The 17,765-nt window shown below is 50.4% G+C and overlaps 1 protein-coding gene across 9 annotated transcripts in view; it reads right to left on the bottom strand.

Moving 5' to 3' along the window:
• Nucleotides 1–17,765, bottom strand: part of DENND2B (DENN domain containing 2B) — a 177,425-nt gene that overhangs the window by 12,753 nt on the left and 146,907 nt on the right. For all 9 annotated transcript variants that reach the window (XM_027073196.2, XM_027073192.2, XM_027073195.2 and 6 more), the window contains 9 exons: nucleotides 16,728–16,864; nucleotides 9,187–9,338; nucleotides 7,459–7,674; nucleotides 6,390–6,486; nucleotides 5,748–5,792; nucleotides 4,566–4,750; nucleotides 3,388–3,497; nucleotides 3,103–3,172; nucleotides 278–355 (listed from right to left, as the gene is read on the bottom strand). In XM_027073196.2, the coding sequence (XP_026928997.1) occupies nucleotides 278–355; nucleotides 3,103–3,172; nucleotides 3,388–3,497; nucleotides 4,566–4,750; nucleotides 5,748–5,792; nucleotides 6,390–6,486; nucleotides 7,459–7,674; nucleotides 9,187–9,338; nucleotides 16,728–16,864 (1,090 nt within the window). The remainder of the gene's footprint in view (nucleotides 1–277; nucleotides 356–3,102; nucleotides 3,173–3,387; nucleotides 3,498–4,565; nucleotides 4,751–5,747; nucleotides 5,793–6,389; nucleotides 6,487–7,458; nucleotides 7,675–9,186; nucleotides 9,339–16,727; nucleotides 16,865–17,765) is intronic.

Genomic DNA, 17,765 nt, shown 5'->3' with positions numbered 1-17,765 from the left:
AAGGACTCTGGCTCTTCCCATGGCCTAGGGACAGCTATGACACTGGCAGACCAGGCTGGTACAAGGAGCTGGGGAGATGCCAGCTGGACAGCTGGGAAGTCAGGCTTGAGAACAGGAAGGAGTCAGAGAGCCTGCTCTATTGCTCTTGCATTCTCTTTCTCTCGAGCTCACTCACTCACACACACAGGTGGTTTTCTCATCTAAGCTGGCTGCTGATACTCCTAAGGGAGCTGTCCGCTGGGGGAAAGGGGAGGGAAGTAAGCCGGAGCCCTCTTACCTTGGAAAACAAGCCGAAGCAGCCAAGGCGGCTGATGACACAGTATACTTCTGGCAGCCGAGGCCCTTTCCCACTTGGCTGGGTCGGGACGAGGCAGAGGAGAGAGAGACAGATACAGAGAATGCATGATGACCACATCTGGCTGCTTTTCCTTGGGAACTGAAGACTAAGGACTGCTCTCCTAGTGGAAGACTCTAAGACCCCACTAAACCTCTACTCAACCAGGCCCCAGGTCTGGAAAGGCTGACACTCTTGGGGGGCAGGCTTCAGCCTCTGCTGGGTCTTCCAGCCCAAGGTGCCAGACTCCTGCTAAGCTCCTTCCAGGAGGACACGGACAGAGACTGGCAAAGGATTAAGCAGTATGGCAGAAGCTTTAGGGTGACTCATAGATTTACATCTCTAAGGCTAGGAATCCAGAGGATGCAATGATAACGAGAGGGACGTGTGTACATTCTTAGGAGCAAGCCGTGTAGTCCTCTGCGGCTCACAGGGGACATTCTAAAACATTCCTATTCTAGATTCCCCTTTCCTTCCTTCCTTGATCCACCCCATTCTAGTAAGGCAAACTGAAAATAGTAAAGTACTATTTACTGAATATTTACCATATGTGAATCCTGGGCTTGGTACCTGACAATACCTTGTGACTCAGGCACTATCATCTGCATTTTATAGATGAGTAAACTGAGTTACAAAAATATTAAGCCATTGCCCAAGGGCATGCATCTAAAAGTCATGGAGCCAGGAGTCTCTTTTGGCCTCTGATTTGCTGTCTTATCTCTAAAGCATGCTGCCTTCTGACAGGATAGAAGGGAAAGGGACACAAAGACACAATAGAGGTATGCTACCAGCGGTGAACGAAGGAAAAAGGAGACTGAAAAGGTGACTGGCTGGAGGAGATGTGCATTAAGAGCTCCCCAGGCCTGGAGACCCCAAATGCAGGCTAGGATGAGTCCACAGGAGTCTACTTCTCCAGCCAGGGGCTGGCAGGACTCTGTGGCTGCCTCTGGCTCAGAGGCCTGAGTGCCTGGCAAGGCCAAGTAGGGAGGGAGCAGAGCAGCAGGTGCTGGCCCCTCATGCAGGCTGCTAAGCAAATGCAGATGGGTCTATTTCAGTTTCCAAACCTGCTGGCCACACGTCACAGATCTAAAGAGAAGGCAGAATCTGTTTTTGTCCATATTAGGCCTGAAACTCACTCCTCACTCTTTCCCTCTCCCCCGCCTCCCCTAAAGCCCCAAGTGATTAAATCAAGTATGTGGGATTTGGGTTAGAATCATTGTGTCCAATCTACAGGAATGCCGAGCTAGTGCCAGCCCCCTTGGCAGGGACCCAGCCCAGGCCCTCTCTGAGCACGCCAGGACAAACATGCTCTTCCCTGGGGGCAGCAGGCCCGCTGCAAAGGAGAGGCTCTGCTCCATCACTATTCCTGCAAAGGCAGCCTTTGGAACATTCCTCTCCAGGCCCAGGTGAACCTGGGGCATGCTGGACTCTGCCTGGCTCCCCACCTGGCATCCACACTGCTCCACATTCCCTTAGCCCTACTCACTGGGCATTCAATATTCAAATATCCCTTCCCCCCGGACTACCCTTTGGGGTGATCCAAGAATATCAGACTTGGTATTCAAGAACTTAGGGTCAATCCTGGCTCTGTCACTGGCTGTGTGACCCTGGGCAAGTCATTCCATTTCTTAATCTATAGAACTGACATAATAATACCTCATGGACTATTAAAAGGATCAAAAAAGATGACATACTTAAAGCATCTAGCCTGGAACATAATAGGTCCTAAATAATATTTCATTCCCTTTGTCTTCCCTTCTATGTTGAAAGTTCTACCTCCTCTACTAGACTATCTAAAATTCCTTGAGGATTGGGTTGGATTCATGTCTAACTCATCTTTTTGTGCCTTTAACATGCTGCCTGACCCTCAACAGGAGTATGGTACGTGTTTCGGAATGAATGAATGAATGAATGACCCAGAATCCATCGTTTGGGGTCCCTCCTATACATTACCTTTGCCTAGGACTGGCATCTAGTGAGTCCTGCCCCTGGACTGGCATCTAGTGAGTCCTTGTCCCACTAAGGCATGGGGACCCTTAAACACTGCTGACACCCCAAACCAACAACATCCCTAGTGAACTTCAGGGAGGAGTGTAACAGGACTCTCTTTACCTTACCTCAGTCTATTTCTCAGAACTACGAGAAGGGGTTTGGGGAAGGGCTTCTCTCTATATAACATGGCTTATATTTTCAAAACGTTCCCTTTCTCCTGTGTTCAAGGCATCTCTCCCAGAATCCCAGGGAAGGTACTGCTCTGTCCCTCCTCAGCTTCCAACACTATCAGACCACAGACAGGATTCTTCCTCACATCAGGCTGGCCAGTATGGTCATGAGGAAGGTTGTCCTCCACCCCTGTCTGATGCACACACATACTGCTGAAGTGATATGATCCTTCAATCTAGCATCAGCAATCAGAGCCCAGAAGCCCGAGGGAAATGAATGAGAAGAAAAAGTGTAGGAAAGTTAAAAACATATGACAGCCCAGTAGAAGGTGATTCACTCTCTCCTCTTATTGCAGATTATCTTAGATCCTGGGGCCTGATCAAAGGGGTCATTCTGAGTCCTGCCATCCCAGGAGTGCCTCCTCCTTGTGAGTGTGTGAGACCGTGTGTGTGTGTGTGTGCATGTGTGCTCTGCGGTGGCATCATGGAGCATACGAGGAAGCAGAATGTAGGCTCTCATACAAGCTAGAGTTGAAGAAGATGCATGCACACACACTTATACACACATGTGGCCCAGCCCCACAAGGACTGAATGGCCCTACTCACCAGTAAGCGCCTGCAGTAGCCAAAGCGTCTGCTGCCATCTTCCCCAGTCAGCATGAAAGAGAAAGTCTCACTGGAATAGGGAGGGGTCTGGCATCAGGGAAGCATCAGAGGACCCAGGAAATAGCACCCAAGAAGAGGGAGTGCCCTCCCAAGGAGGGGTGAAGGGCTAGGTTGCTGTAAAAGAGCAGGCTGGGACTTGGGTGTGCCCCATGCAGTTGCCCCTGCTATGGAGGTAAAGGAGATTCTGCCCCCTCCTGCCTCCAGCCAGACCAGGCCAGGCCTCACCTGCTATACTCTGACACAGGAAGCCAGTCCTTGGCATCAGGGAAACAAAACTGGGGAATGGCCTTGAGCCTCTCCTCTGCCTCCCGCATCTGCTTGGTGGGTCGGTCCAGCTATGGGGAGAGAAACATAGGGAGAGATAGACAAGAGAAGATGTGGATCCTGGAGGTGGTGGGGGGTGGCTGAGAAGCGTCTCCTCCCCTGAGAGCTCTAGATGGCATCCTACCAACTGGCATGCTTCTGCTTCTCAGCAATCCTGTTCCCATTCCCGATTCTTACAGCGAGGTCTGGGTGTGGGCTGAGTCATCATTTATTCATTCAATATGTGCCAAATGAGCGCTTTTCTGTGGCACCTGGCCCTGTGTCATGCTCTGGGGCTACCGATGGAAAACAACATGGGCAAGGTCCCTGTCCCTGCACATTCTAGTCAGGAGGGTGAGATACTCAACAACAACATTTCAGAGGGTGCTGCAAAGGAAATAAATAGGGAGATATGACAGACAGAACCAGGCAGGGGAAGGGATATCTTAGGTATTTGGAAAGATCTCCTGGAAGAGGTACTATATGGGCAGAGAATGAGGAATGAAAAAGAGCTGGCAGCCATGTGCAGAGCTGAAAAAAGAACATTCCAGGCAGAGGCAGAGAGAAAGGAGGCCAGGTTGGCTGGCTGGTGATGGGCAGAGAAGGTGTGGTAAGAGGGAAAGTAGGTAGGGGATGGGGAGGGACAACTCATTGGTACAGGGTTTCTTTTTGAGGTGATAAAAATGTTCTAATTGTACAACTCTGAATATACTAAAAGTCATTGAACTGTATACTTTAACTGGCTGAATTATACAGTATGTGAATTAGGTCTCAATAAAATGGTTTAAAAAAAAAAGAAATAAAATAGAAGTACCTGGGGGCCCTTCCTCAGGCCCTTTGCCAACCTTATAAAAAATCTGGATTTCATTCTAAGCATACTGGGAGGTGTTCTCTCCACCCTCATGCTCTGAACAAGCACTGACCCAAACCCACACCCCCTGAAGCCCTCTGTTCCCTGCTGGCTAGCAGGATCTATGCTCAGGGCTGTCGCAGTGAGGGGAGTGACTGCAGCAGGACCAGGATCTTTCTTGCTGCACAGATGGGCCAGGAAGACAGAAGGTGCTAGAGGAGGGGATGGGAGGAGGGAGAGATGGCCTCACCTTGGGAAACTGGTAGGAGACTTCAGGGAGGTAGGTGTTTCGAGATGGCTTCTTCTTGAGGGACACCACCACAAAGTACTCAAAAAGCTCCCGCTCTTGCCACTCGAGCAGTTCCAGCTCCAGGGTCCGATAGCTGGGCGCACGCTTCAGCATCGACTGGATGTGGACTAGGCGCTGTGTGTGGGCTGGGGGCAGGTCACAGGTCAGGGGACAGGCAGGCTGGACCCTCACAGATTCCACATCAGCCTCCCTCTCAGGCTCTGCCTCTGTGGACCACCTCTAAGTGCAGGAGCCTGGCCTGATGCCCTGTCCAGGCAGGTTTTGGGGGAGAAGTGGCAGGAGCAATGTATCTACGCCTGTGCAAAGGCCCTACCCTGCCTCAGGGAGCTACTACTGGAGCCTCTGGAGGCTGGGCTGGGGCTGGCAAGACTGCTTGAGCCCAGCAAACCCAGGCGTGTATCACTGCGCCTACCTACCTCTGCCTAGTGTCAACATGAGAAAACGTGGACCTCCATGGAGGCTTCATCCTGGACCCCTCTCAAGAGTCCTTGGACCTGGACCCTTTGTCCCAGTTTCCTGACCCAAAGTCCATTTGCCCACATGCCTGGTGGAACCAGTAGAGAAGGGAAGGAAGGAGCTAGGTTCCACATACTATAACCATCCAGGAAAGTCTAGGCAGGTTTCCCAGTAGAGAAAGAACAGACATTTGTCCAAGGCTTCCGGAACAGGAAGTTCCCAAAACCTTTTCAGGGAGGTGGCAGGCCTCCTCTCTATGGATATGGGGGGTGAGTGGCTTTGGGGCCTCCAGAGGACCAGTTTTCCTCAGACCGTGGCACGTTTCTTAAGCCAGAAGAGGTACTTGCAATCTTCTAAACCCACCTCTAAACCTCCAGATTTGCAGCATTTACCAGGCAAATCTAGCACCTAACTCTCGGGGACGACACCTTGTGGAAGTCCAGGTGAAGGGGGCTGTCTGAGTTCAACTTGGCAGGGCTGCCTTGCACGCAGTAGGAGAGGCTCCCCTATAGTTCCTTGCTCTGTTGGCTGCTATCCTGCCTGCCTGTTGCCTTTCCAAAGCAGGCCAAATGGGGACGTTGGAACTATATGTGTAGAGGGAGGGGGGCAAGTCCCTACAGAGAGGGCTGGGAAGGGGTTCCGTGTTCTTGGGGAGCCACACCTCACCTTTGAACCTGTCGTCAGAGTCGCTCTCGCTCTCACTATTCTCATCTGGAAAAGTAACAGCAGGAGTGCACGCTTGCTGAGCCACCGCCCCACAGCCAATGTTCTCCATGCCCCCCTCCCAGCTATCCTCACAAGGGATGGATCATACGTAGTCTGGGCTTCTATGGGCCCAGGGTCCCCTGAGTTCAAACTGAAGGTGCTAACTGCTATACAAACCCCTCTCCACCCAGTCCTGATCTGGGGAAAGCTGCTGAAGGCCTGAGCTGGAGGCTGAACCAGAAGAGAGGCCTATAGGTCTGGAACACAGGGCTTGCCTCCAGGACGCGAAGATTTGAAATGGGAAACAGACCACAGAGCTCTATAAGCCCGGCCTTTCCTTTTGCCAGAAGCAGATTCCCACACCCACCTCCCTAATCAGGGCCGTGCAGCCCAAAGCCTGAACTAACCCATCCCATGGCTTCCTTCCCTCTTTGGCCCTCCCCTTCTATGTGCTACTTCTTGGCAGGACTCTACCCTCCTAGAAGGCAGCAGAATCCTGTGATCAGCCCAAAGAAGGGTAAATTGAGGCAAGTCCGTGCCTCTCCCCATTCCTAACGTCCAAGGGCCCCAGATACCTGAACCAGCTCAGATATCAAGGCCTACCTCTCAGTGATGCTGTCTCAATGCTGGACATAGACAGCTTTTTTAACCTCTTCTTTCCCCTCTTGGCGTTGTAGATGGAGTTAATTCTTTGGACAAGCTGGGTGAGAAAAGCAGGGAGGGTGAGGTAACCCTGGTGAGGTAACCAGTTGCCCCTACTTCCAAGAAGGCTGATTAGTAGCCCATTCATTCCCTCAGGTGCAAGCTTTCTGCCCTCCTGACACTGGGCCCGGTCCTGGTCTCCCTGCTGCACTGACCCTGAGTGCAGACTGTCTGGTTGCTCTTTACCTCATCCCCTAACTGGTCTCCTGCCCCAATGTGCAACGATGTTAAACTTAGCTCCCTAGAGGAAGGAACTGTGATCAAACTAGACAGGATGGGAGCTTCTGGGTCCCCAGAGTCACTGAACCAAAGGAGACAAAGAGCTCCTCAGACATAATAACAGGAACAAAGATTCGAGCCTTTCCCTCTAGGCTATAACCTGGGGCCCCGACAGGAAGGAGCTAAATTCCCAATATACCCAAGCATTGTTTGCAAACTAAAAATACCATTTGGCTAAATCCTGCAGCTTTGGGCTGGGGATTTGGGTCTGACTGCCTGTGTGTGCAAATCGTTGCTGAAAACTCTCAATTCTGAGAGTCAGAGAAAGGAAGACTCATGTTTGAGTCCTAGGTCCTTCAAAGCCTGGAAGTGTTTAATGTGTGCAGAGATCTCCAAATGCACACCCCACACTCACTAATGGGGAGTCTCCTAAAGGACTGGTTTCCATTCATTCAATGGCATAGAGTGCTCCCTGGGGGAGAGGCTAGCCTGTCCTTGCCCTAATATCTGTGCACTCATTCATTACTCATTAATGCATCTTTGGTAATAAGAGAGAGAATTAACCAGATGAAAGAGAAAGGGCCAGTGTGAGGACCCAGAATTTATTCAAGGAGAATTGAGGAAGTAGCCCCAGATTAGGGAGGGAAGGAAGGAAGGAAGGAAGGGAGGGAGGGAGGGAGGGAGGGAGGGAAGAGCTGCCCACCTGCCCACCCACCTGCCCAGCCCAGGTTGGCTCCTCTGGGGAGGCTACCTTGGGAATGCGGCGGGCCCTTCGGCTGGACAGCAGCTCACTTGTGGTGCTGAGGCTGTCCTCATTAAGGCTAGAGGGTGAAGACGGCAGGCTCAGCTGAGCTAGCAGCAGCATGTCGTCATGGCTGTGCCTTTTGGGTAATCGTGGCAGCCGGTGGCTCTTCCTTTCTGACCAGTTCCCACTGCGCAGGGACTGGCTGTTGGGTTTCAGGGACAGCTGGCATGGGAGAGAAGACATGGGAGAGGGGTTCACCACATGCCTTGGCTGGCATCCCTGGCTCCCCCGAATCCCATCCTGGAATTTCCCTCTGCCTGGGTTTCCTCTTTTAAGACCTCAGCTGCTAATCAGCAGGTCAGGGCTAGATTAGATACATGCTTCTACAAAGAAAGCTGAACCACCTCTGCCAGAAAAAAAAGAAAGCAGAGGCTAAGAAAACTGGGCTCTCATCTGAGTGAAAAGATAAGGCCAAGCAGGAATTCTGGGGGCTCCTTGTGAGCTTCGGGGCAAGGCTTAGACTTTGCTCATTATTCAGCCTGGCTGATGGAGCTAGTCTTCCCCCACCCCAACCTCCCACCAACCCCGAGCCCCCAATCCAGCCCTAAAAGGCTTCTTTAGCAGGGGCCATAATCCACATGACAGCCTGGTCCTGCTTACTTCTTCCAAGAAAAACAGAAGGGCTCTGGGCTTTCACTATCTATCAAAGCCTGGCAAGGTGGGCCTCATAGCCAGTTGCCTTCACCCAGCTGCCCCTCCCTGGCCCTGATCTATTCTCTCCATCTAGACCAACACTTCTCCCAACAGGGCACCTTACTCTTCGCAGACCCAGCTCACTGCTAGAAAGGCAGCACCCCTGCCAACTCGGCCTGCCTCCTACCCACTGTCTGCATCTAGAATTCCCTCTCATCACTCTTCAGTTAAGTCCTCCTTCCTCCCATCCCCCAAGGCCCTCTTCCCACCCAACCAGTCTGGCAACATAAGTTCAGTGGAAGCCTGTTTGAATACAGCACATTAGAAAGGTGACTCTTGTATAAAAATGATTACATCGTTCCAAAACCAGAAGAAATTTCTGTATTCTCTAGCCAATGTTACAAAATATCCAGGTCCCTCCATTTGCAAAGAAAATTTGAATTGCCTGGGTAGGTCCATTCTCCTGCTTCCTGTCCACCCCAGATAAGGCCAGAATGAGCCAGAGTCTAAGGGCCTCCTTTGACTCCGTCTTTTTTCTCTTTCTGCCTTCTATCAGTCCTTAAAGATTCATTCTTATTTCCTCCAACACAAGTGGCTCAAGGTCTGGTAGACACGCGTCTAGCTCTCCAAATCTGCTTCTTGGGCCTATGCCTGGCCCCCAAATGCCAGTACTGAGATCATTTCTGCCAGAGCTGCAGAATATCAGGACTCCAACCAGGGCCCCCATCTTTCTGTTACCCACAGAAGGGGAGCAGGAACAATGATAAGACAGGAGGCGGCAGAGGCTCATGCCTTGGTGTTGCAGCTCAGAGCTCAAGCAGTGAAGGGAAGAGCATGGGGCAGGGTGCCCCAAGGGCATGCCTCACTTCCCTGTGAGGATTCTGACATGACATTAGTCCCTGCATGCAGAGGCCTTTCCTGAGGTCACCTCCTTTGTCAAGCACTATGAGGGAAAGAGCCTGAGTGGAAGTGGGCCCAAACCCTGGTGGGACAGGCCTCTCCTGTGGCCCTCGCACTGGCTCAAGTCAGGGCTGCAGTTACCTGAGTGGGTGGGTTGTTGTACTTCCTGTCCTGAGGACCCCACATCCTGTGCAAAGAGTCCAAGGAGTTTTCAGACAGTTGCTGGGATTTTCGTCCTGCTCTTCGGCTCTTTAAGTCCACATCCTCATATGGATTCTCCTTGGGTAGATCTCCTGCAGAGGGGGAGAAGTTAGAGACGGGGAGAAGGGAAGGAGGAAACACATGCACTCACAAATAAACAAGCAGAATTCCTGTGAACCAAAGAGAATGGCTTCTGCCTGGCCCTTTAGCCCATGAGTCATACAGCTGCCTGTCTGCAGTGGGGAGGCTACAAACAGATCCCGGCTCCAAAACCAGAAGCGAACCCCCCCCACCCCCACCCCCACTTCAGCTCAGCCTTGTCTGGCCTCTGCTTTATAAATTCAGAGATTGCACAAGACTGGCTCAGCTACCCCTGCCTGCACCCAGCCAGAGGACAAAGCCAACACCAGGCGTTGTTCCTTGGCTCCAGTTCCTCTGCCGTGAAAGCCCCAGAGATATACAGTTCAAGGTAGGAAAGGCTTTCAGAGGTCACCAGGCTGTCCCATTAGCAATGCTCCCTGAAGACCACTCTGCGGGATGGGCATGGAGGAACACTGATGAACTATAAGGAGCAAGGCGCTCCCAGGCTTCCCTCTCAATCACTCTACCATGCACCGCTCTTTCAGGGCAGGTCTACCATCCAGTCCACAGATAACCCCCACACCAGAACACTGTCAGTCAAGTAGTGAGATTTCGGTAACGATCTGCTCAACGTACTGCTCTCATTACAGTGTCACTCTAATTCCTCTACTGCTGACCTGGAAAAACAGATTGATCTTCACTCCCCTTTTGGAATAAGCCCTCCTGCTATGACATAGGGAGGTGTGAAAGGCCTGACAGCAGCCTGGGCCTAGGGGTGAGGGTGGGGAGTTTTTGCTTTTCAGGACCAATTCTTAAAACCCTGGCAGCAGGCACTGTACTGTCACTACGAGCAAACCTCGGGAAGTTGACAGCACAGTCCCTGCCCATAAAAGCAACTCCTACCCATAGCCATACCTGCCTACCTCTTTCCCTACAACCATACCTGGACGTTGCTACACTCCAATAACATCATGAGCCAGGTCAGTCCTGGCTCAAGCCTGCAACGGATCTGTGGGCACTGTGAGTGAATACAGCCCTCTGCTCCTCTTTTCCTTGTCTTTCCATATCCTCCCTGCCACATCAATGCCCCTGTCTGGGACGTGGGACCTAGGCACCAGTGACCAGCATTAGGCTGTGCTGGGGGTAGCATACATGAAGAGAACAGGCCTCACTCCTCTTTTCCCTGGTCAGCACCAGAATGGAGCCTAGTGACTGCTGAGCCCTGCAGATGCCTGGATGTGCCTCACACCCGGGAGGAGTTCAAATACCACTTCTCAGGGAGCAGGCAGAATAAAGAGCCATATGATTAGAAACAAGGCCACTGACAGTGTAAGCTTTCCTAGGATGGAACACAAAAGAAAAACTAATCCCTATATGCTTACAGAATTCTCAGTTTCCCCCAAACTGGGGGAATCTACAGTTACCCCCCTCAAATCCCCCAGATGGGGGGATCTATTTATTATTATCATGAAAAACCACAATGAATTTAGGAAATGCATTCAACAGAGGTAGGGGGAGGGAAGAGATGTGAAGGAAGGGTGCCATGGGAGCAACGCAAATCTCTTGAACTTGAGTCAAGAATGGGTCAAGAAAGGATCTGGGACTGGATGAAGTGATTCCGAGCACCACGCAGAGTCCCCAGCAATTGAGCGGAGTTTTCCTGTAACACAGTCATGCTATGAATATGACTTGTCTCCATTCCAGAGTCCTGACTAAGCAGAACTGGCCCAGCAACCCTGCCTCAAGAAGCCAAGTATCAAATCTGGCATCCAGCCTACCTTACTCTAGGCACTTAGAGAGGAGTCAGGAGAGACTCAGTACTTCTTGGTCTCCCTCCAAAATATATTCTGTATTGATGAGGTGGGTGGATCAAGGAATCAAGAATGCCAGGACACAATCTTCCTGATAGTGGGAAACGGGACCAGAGCATCACTGCTCAGATGGGGGCAGGAAGAACATTTATTCCAAGCTCATCAAATCCAAACTGCCTTGACCTGGATGACCAGCCAAAGTCCTTATCATCATCCCTCAAACCAACAGGATGACCTTGTCTCTCAAGTCCTTTAGATCAGAGTTTCTCCAAACTACTGACATTTGGGGCTGGGAAATTCTTGTTGTGGTGGTAGCCTTTCCTGTGCATTTGTAGGATGTTCAGCAGCAACCCTGGCCTCAATCCACTAGATGACAGTAGCACCACCTCTGTTGTAATAACCAGAAATGTCTCCAGACACTCTCAAATGTCCCCTGAGCAGATGGATAAATGCACGGATGGGTGAATGGATGGATGAATGTATGGAACGAAGGAGGGAGGGAGAAAGGGAGGGAGGGAGGGAAGGAAGGAAGGAAGGAAGGAAGGAAGGATGGATGGGTGGATGGTTGAAATTACTCCCCTGCCCTATTAAGAACGACTGCTTTAGACAGATGTTTCTAAACTTCCTAACAGATTCTGAGTGCCATGATATGACTCCCAACACAAACCCTCTTTCCTCCATCCTTCCCTCATTCTTTTCTTCTCCCTCTCACCTTCCTTCTCTTCCTTCTTTCTTCCCCAAGAATCAGAGCCTTGAAAAGTGATATAAAATCCAAAGCTCTCAGAAATAGATATAAGGGACTGAGGTCCAGGGAAGTAATAGAAGTACAATGTTGATACACATCAGTGACAAGAAAACAGTTGGGAACACGAGGGTCTCAATACTAGTATTGCCTCTGGAAACAAAATTTCAGGAAAGCCTCAATGCCCCTCCTGTCTTTCCAGCCTTAACACCAGCTTCTTTCTTCTTCAGCAATGCTTAAAATTCTCTCTGATATAAGCAGGCCACTAATCCCTTCTTCAGGAAATGACTGCTGGCCCAAGCCCTGCCTCCCCACCCTTAGCTGGGCCTTCACAGCCCTAGTTCACCTGCTACTCTTGACTTCCAAGACTGTTTCTGGCCACTGTTTTGGAACTGTCTCAGAAGACATACCCCCAGTCATTTTTTCCAGGGACTAAGGGTGCCCAGGGGATGGGAATATGCAGAGACCAAGCAGGCCCTGAGTAGAACCACACCTGAACCTGCCAAGAGAAAATTAACCCAGAAGCAATGGCTCAGAATTGGGAGAGGAGGAGGGTTGGGGAAAAGGGCTCTGAACTCCCTCTGGGGAAACAAGACAACAGCAAGGCTGGAGAAGCTACAGCTGAGTGAGTATGGGAAAGATTTAGCAGGGGCATGGGTGGGAGACAGGAAGCCTGGTAGACACCAGACTTTTTACCTGCATTTCCACTCACACAGCTTCCTCAAGGGTGGTCTGCACCACAATGCCCTAGGAGTGGGAAAAGAGGTAGGCCCTCTTCCCCAGAAGCCTGGACCTGAGCAGCCCCATCACATCAAGCCCAGCTGGGGAAGCCAGAGGTCTCAGCCCTTCCCAGCTTTGCTGATGAGATATGGAACAAGGGCATCGCCAAGAATTTCTGCTTTGCACTGTTTTAAAGGGGCTTGTCAGAGACCATACTTATCACACTGATCCTCTCAAAGGAAGAAACCCACCCCACCCACCCAGCCCTGCCCCCATTTCTCCCCACAGCAACTTTGGTCATTAACCACATGTACCAAACAGCACTCACTCCACACACACACACACACACACACACACACACACACACACACACACACACACTGGAAGAACCAGTTAGGGACGAAATGTGTGTGAATATGCATAGGCACTGAGAATTTCTCCCAACACAATCCTAAGCTTCCTGACCACACCCTGATTAGGGCCCAGTCTACAGCTTCCCTGTCAAAACCTCTCCCGGTTTGAACCAGCTGTTTCTCCTGGTTCTCAGCTTCTTCCCCTCCTTCCCAAGGTGGAGAGAGGGCCAGGATAAAGGCCCAAATCCCCCACAACACACTCTGGGTTGCAGCCTCAATGCTGTTAGGTGCCCTATGTTCCTTACTACCTTCCTGCCTGGGGACAAATAAGAGAAGAAGGCAGAAAGAACAGAGGTTCAAAACGCTTTGCAGTCAGGCTAACTGGCTCGGTCCCCAGCTCCCATCCCGTTCAAGTTCCTGGAAACTCTCCCTCAGCCCCAACTAGCTGATGGGAGTGGGAACCTCTGCAGGAATGCAGTCCAGGCTCCCTGGTCAGGCGCCGAGGCCACTCCACATAACTCCCTAACAAGCTGCTTCCTTGGGTGCATTTTTAAGTGTCAGGCTCAAAATGCAAATGATTATAAGGCTTTGTAGAATAGCAGCATCTTCAGGGGCAGATGTCAAATTGGACAGGCGAAATTAACAGCCCCAGAAAGCAAAGACAGTAACTTTATTTTTGAACCCCTCTATTGCAAATTAGCAGGATAAACCTCAGCCTGTTTTGGAATATCCCACCACAGGTCCCCAGGCATCATGCCTGGTGTGGGCAGGAGGCCAGCAAATTCCCTGAGGCCCCTCATTCAAGTCCACTGCTCACAGAGAAGACATGTTAGTTTCTGGGCCAACTGATACTCAACCTCTAACAGACCAGAAACTCCAATCCAATCAACTGGTCCCCAAGATGGAGATTTAACGTGGGTGCTCCCTGCCCCCCGCCGGCCCCATTATCACACACCCAAAACAAAGCTTTGTCTGTCACTGTGCAAGCAAGGCAACATAAGAGTTCGTTAATCCAAACAGAACCAGAAACGACCTTAACCTCATAGAGCACAGGCTGGGCCAAGAACAGAGAGAAGGCTCCTGGGAAGTCCTAGGCACTGGTCAATCCCAGGCAAAAGTGAAACTGACATTCAGAGTTCAGCAACAAAGGCCCTGGTGAAGCCTCTGGGGGGGGGTCCAAATTCTTGGGCCTGTCTCCCGGGAAGGAGAAGGGGATAAATCAACCAGAATCTGAGAGAGATATTCTCTCTTGTACTTCCCTCTAGCCTCCCTGGTCAAGTCTAGAAATTCAGACAGCACTGTTGTGGGGGATACAAAGGAGGAAGCCATATCCAGGGCACTGAACTAACTATACCCACACCCCACAAAGCAGAAGCAAAACCCAGGTGTCTGGGTCACTCCCCTGCCTTCCCTCTAACACTTTCCTGAGTACTCCTCCCATACTCTCTGCATAATGCTCCAAAGATCCAGAAGCCAGGTGAGCAGCTAAGGAATACACCCTAATTCCAACCTCATCCCATACCAGCCCTTACCCCCAGCTCTAACTCACACAATCAAGAAGCATCCAAGCTGCTCCTATATTTCTTTGCCTCCTCATACAACATCCCAAAGTGGCAGTAAGTCCCCTCTACTAAGTGAAGAGACGGAGACCCAGACACACTTGCCTCTCTCTCCCTCTTCTCCCTAACCTGACCTAAGAAGGCCCAGAGAACAGTTCTGTTTCCTAGGACAGTGCCCCTCAGATTCTTATCTCCCCCTGTACCACCAGATATGGTCCCCAAACAAGCCCAGACAGAGCCTTGGATCATGGAACTCTGCACAGGGAGATATGGTTGAAGCATCCCTTTCTCTTATTTCAGTTCAGCTGATACAAAACATTTCCCCACTTGAAATGACAGGACAGCACAGAAGGGCTGCAAAGCCTTCTCAGAGAAGAGGATCACAGTGTGGGCAGTGCCTGGTCTACTGGGGGAGGGGGGTTAAGAACCATAGTCTCCTTGGCCCACTGCAGCAGCCACACTGGGTGCTCTGAAGGGCCCTGGGCAGCAATAACACATTCTGGTTTCTTCTAAGCTAGAGGAAACAGAAATGTATCCTGAAACTGGAGTGGGGAGGAAGATGGGGATATGGAGCTGATCCCCACAGGTCTTGACCTCAACTCTGGGTGACTATATGTACAATGCTTTTTCCCAGGGTTAAGAGAAAAGGCCTCCCTCTCTAAACCCTTTTGCTATTCTAGGGACCTCAATCCCACAGTATTCCTGTTATGACCTAATTTTGGATGGCTATATACTATATATTCTGCTCCTGGGGAAGCAGTGCTTATGTGGATCCAAGCACTGCTTCTATTTCCCCAGAAATGCTGGCCCAGCAAGTTATCAGGAGAAAACTATGAAACTGTTGGCAAAGATCAAATGAGGGAATAGACGACCCCCTCTTCCTAAGATTCTCTAGTCTTAGGAGAATCTGGAGGGTTCTCCATTAGGGCCGTTTTTCTCTCTAATATGTTAACTAAGAACTTTCAAGGGTCTCCAGCCTCAAGGCCTAACACAGAGATGAGACAGAGCCAGAGATGAGAGAGGAGGGGTCAAGTGCACAAGCACAATGCTTCTCTTGAGTGACACTCACACATACTTTACTCCAACAAAACTGAAGCCCCACTAAAGAGAATAAGACCAGGATTCAAATGAAAGCCCAAAATAAACCCAACGCAGCCGAGACTACCAGTTTTTTGTTGACCCTGGAACACAAGTTTGCCAACACCAAGTCCTCCCAGTTGTTGAAGGACAATTCTCCATGGTATTTTACATTTCTGACTTTTGAGCAAGGGGAAGAACCCATCCAGACTGTCTTTTCAAAGATGTATAGCAAACAACCTCAGAAGGTAGAGATAGTGTCTTCCTCCAGGGCAGAGGCAGGTTTGTTTCCTGGCCAGAATAATAAAAACAAGACCTCCTTGTGGGGCAAAGGTTGGGCATGTTTGCTAGCCACCCCCTGGAAAGACTGGGGTTCCTTCAGCCTGAAGTTCCTCCTGGCACACAGACCCACATGTAAGTGCAGTTTCAACCTGGACCTCCTCCACACTGCCTCATGGGACCTGGGAGCAAGGGGACCCATGTGCTGCCTGCTGTGCCATGAGTAATAAAGTCCTTTGACTGTGATCCAAGAGTCTTGTGTCTTCGGCCAGCATCTGTGAAGTCAGGGAAGGCTAAACTTGTTAGTATGCAAGCAGAATAAAATCCCAGATGCTTTCTTGACACCATTTACTTTAAGAGAAAGTAGAAGAGATACATATTAAGGACCAGGCACTGTGCTAGGTACTCTGATATAAATTTTATCTCATTGAATCCTAACAATAATCCTTTGAGGTATTATTATTATTATTATTGTTTTTGTTGTTGTTGTTATTAACGTATCATCATCATCACTTTATAAGAGGAAACAGGCCTCAGAAACGTGATTTGCCTAAGATTACACAGCTAAGGAAGGGCACACAGCTAAGGAAGCCTTCTGAAAATAAAAGGAATGATATGGTTTTCCCCTTACTGTGGTCCCAGAAGCCTTTCAGTTTCAGTTCATTCAAGGTCAGGCTTTAATCTCTTAGCTGCTCAGTCTTTTCCAAGATGCTTCCCCTGATGCCCATTTTCTTGAGAAGTTCCAGAAGCTGGGCCATGTCTGCCCCCAGTGAATGAAGTGGAACCTGGGAGTGTCCCTCCTGTTCCTGTTCTGCAGCCCCCAGAGATAAGCCAGCCCGCCACCTCTACCACAGCTTACCCACAATATCTTCATAGGCATTTTCTTCTAAAGTGCTTTTGGATCCAAACTTGGGTTGGCTCTCAGTACCATTCTCAGTGGGAGAAGAGGGGTACAGGGACTGGAGACTGGATGCATCCTCAAACTCAAAGGATTTTCTGTGGATAACAAGAGCATGGGTCATTTCAGCAGAACTAGATTCCAACCGCCTCACTGGGGGAATGGCCATGGGCAACAGCAAAGACCAGAGGTCCTCCTCACAAACCAGCTACCAAGCAATGTATCAAGGTGGATCCAAACTTACCATTCAAATGAGGAGATAAATGGTCTGAGAGACCCCAGCCTCGGTGCCTGCTAATCATACCAGTAACAAATCCCACAGCTAAAAAGGGTGCGATGTGTCAGATGCTATGTCAAACACCTTGCACATGGACCTCATTAACCTTCACAATGCTGCTACTAGCTATTGTGCCATTTTATGAATGAGGAGATGGAGGCTCAGGGAGATGAAGTTACAAGTGGCCGGACTCACCGAGGCTGTCTGACTCCAGGGTCTGAGCTTTTAACCTGGGCCTCCAAGCCCTGGAGCCTATCATCCTTGCGAAGTATCTGCCAGTACCACAGAATGGAGTGCCTGTTCAGCCTCTGGAGCCTCCATTATGCCTGCATCCTAGCAAGCGCTCCTGCTCTTAACAAGTAGTAAGGGCTCAACAGTGGATGGGTGATGCCCAGGGCTGTTTGGGGGTCAGGGAATCAGGTGGTGATAGGTGCATCGTTAGAAGAGGAAGGGCTGAGACCTCCAAACAAATCATACCACTTCTGAGGTGGAACAAGGAGGGCAATTTGCAGCCAGAAGCTACTTCCAAGACCCAGCTTCCCTTGAGCTAGTCAGCTGCTCCTTTCCATACTGCAAATAGCCATCCCCTCTACTACAGAATTTCAAAACCACGGCTTGTTAGCTCCTCAGATAGCTTGAGCCCACAGTACTCTCTACTCCTCTCCTCCGTTTTCTAAGACTTGACCCTAGCTGCGTCCTCTCCCTCTCCAAGGCAGGTCCCA

The sequence above is a fragment of the Acinonyx jubatus genome, chromosome D1, assembly GCF_027475565.1.
Source record: "Acinonyx jubatus isolate Ajub_Pintada_27869175 chromosome D1, VMU_Ajub_asm_v1.0, whole genome shotgun sequence".
Taxonomy (NCBI): domain Eukaryota; kingdom Metazoa; phylum Chordata; class Mammalia; order Carnivora; family Felidae; genus Acinonyx; species Acinonyx jubatus.
The sequence above is the reverse complement of the archived record's forward strand: the minus strand, read 5'-3'. Positions and strand labels throughout refer to the sequence as shown.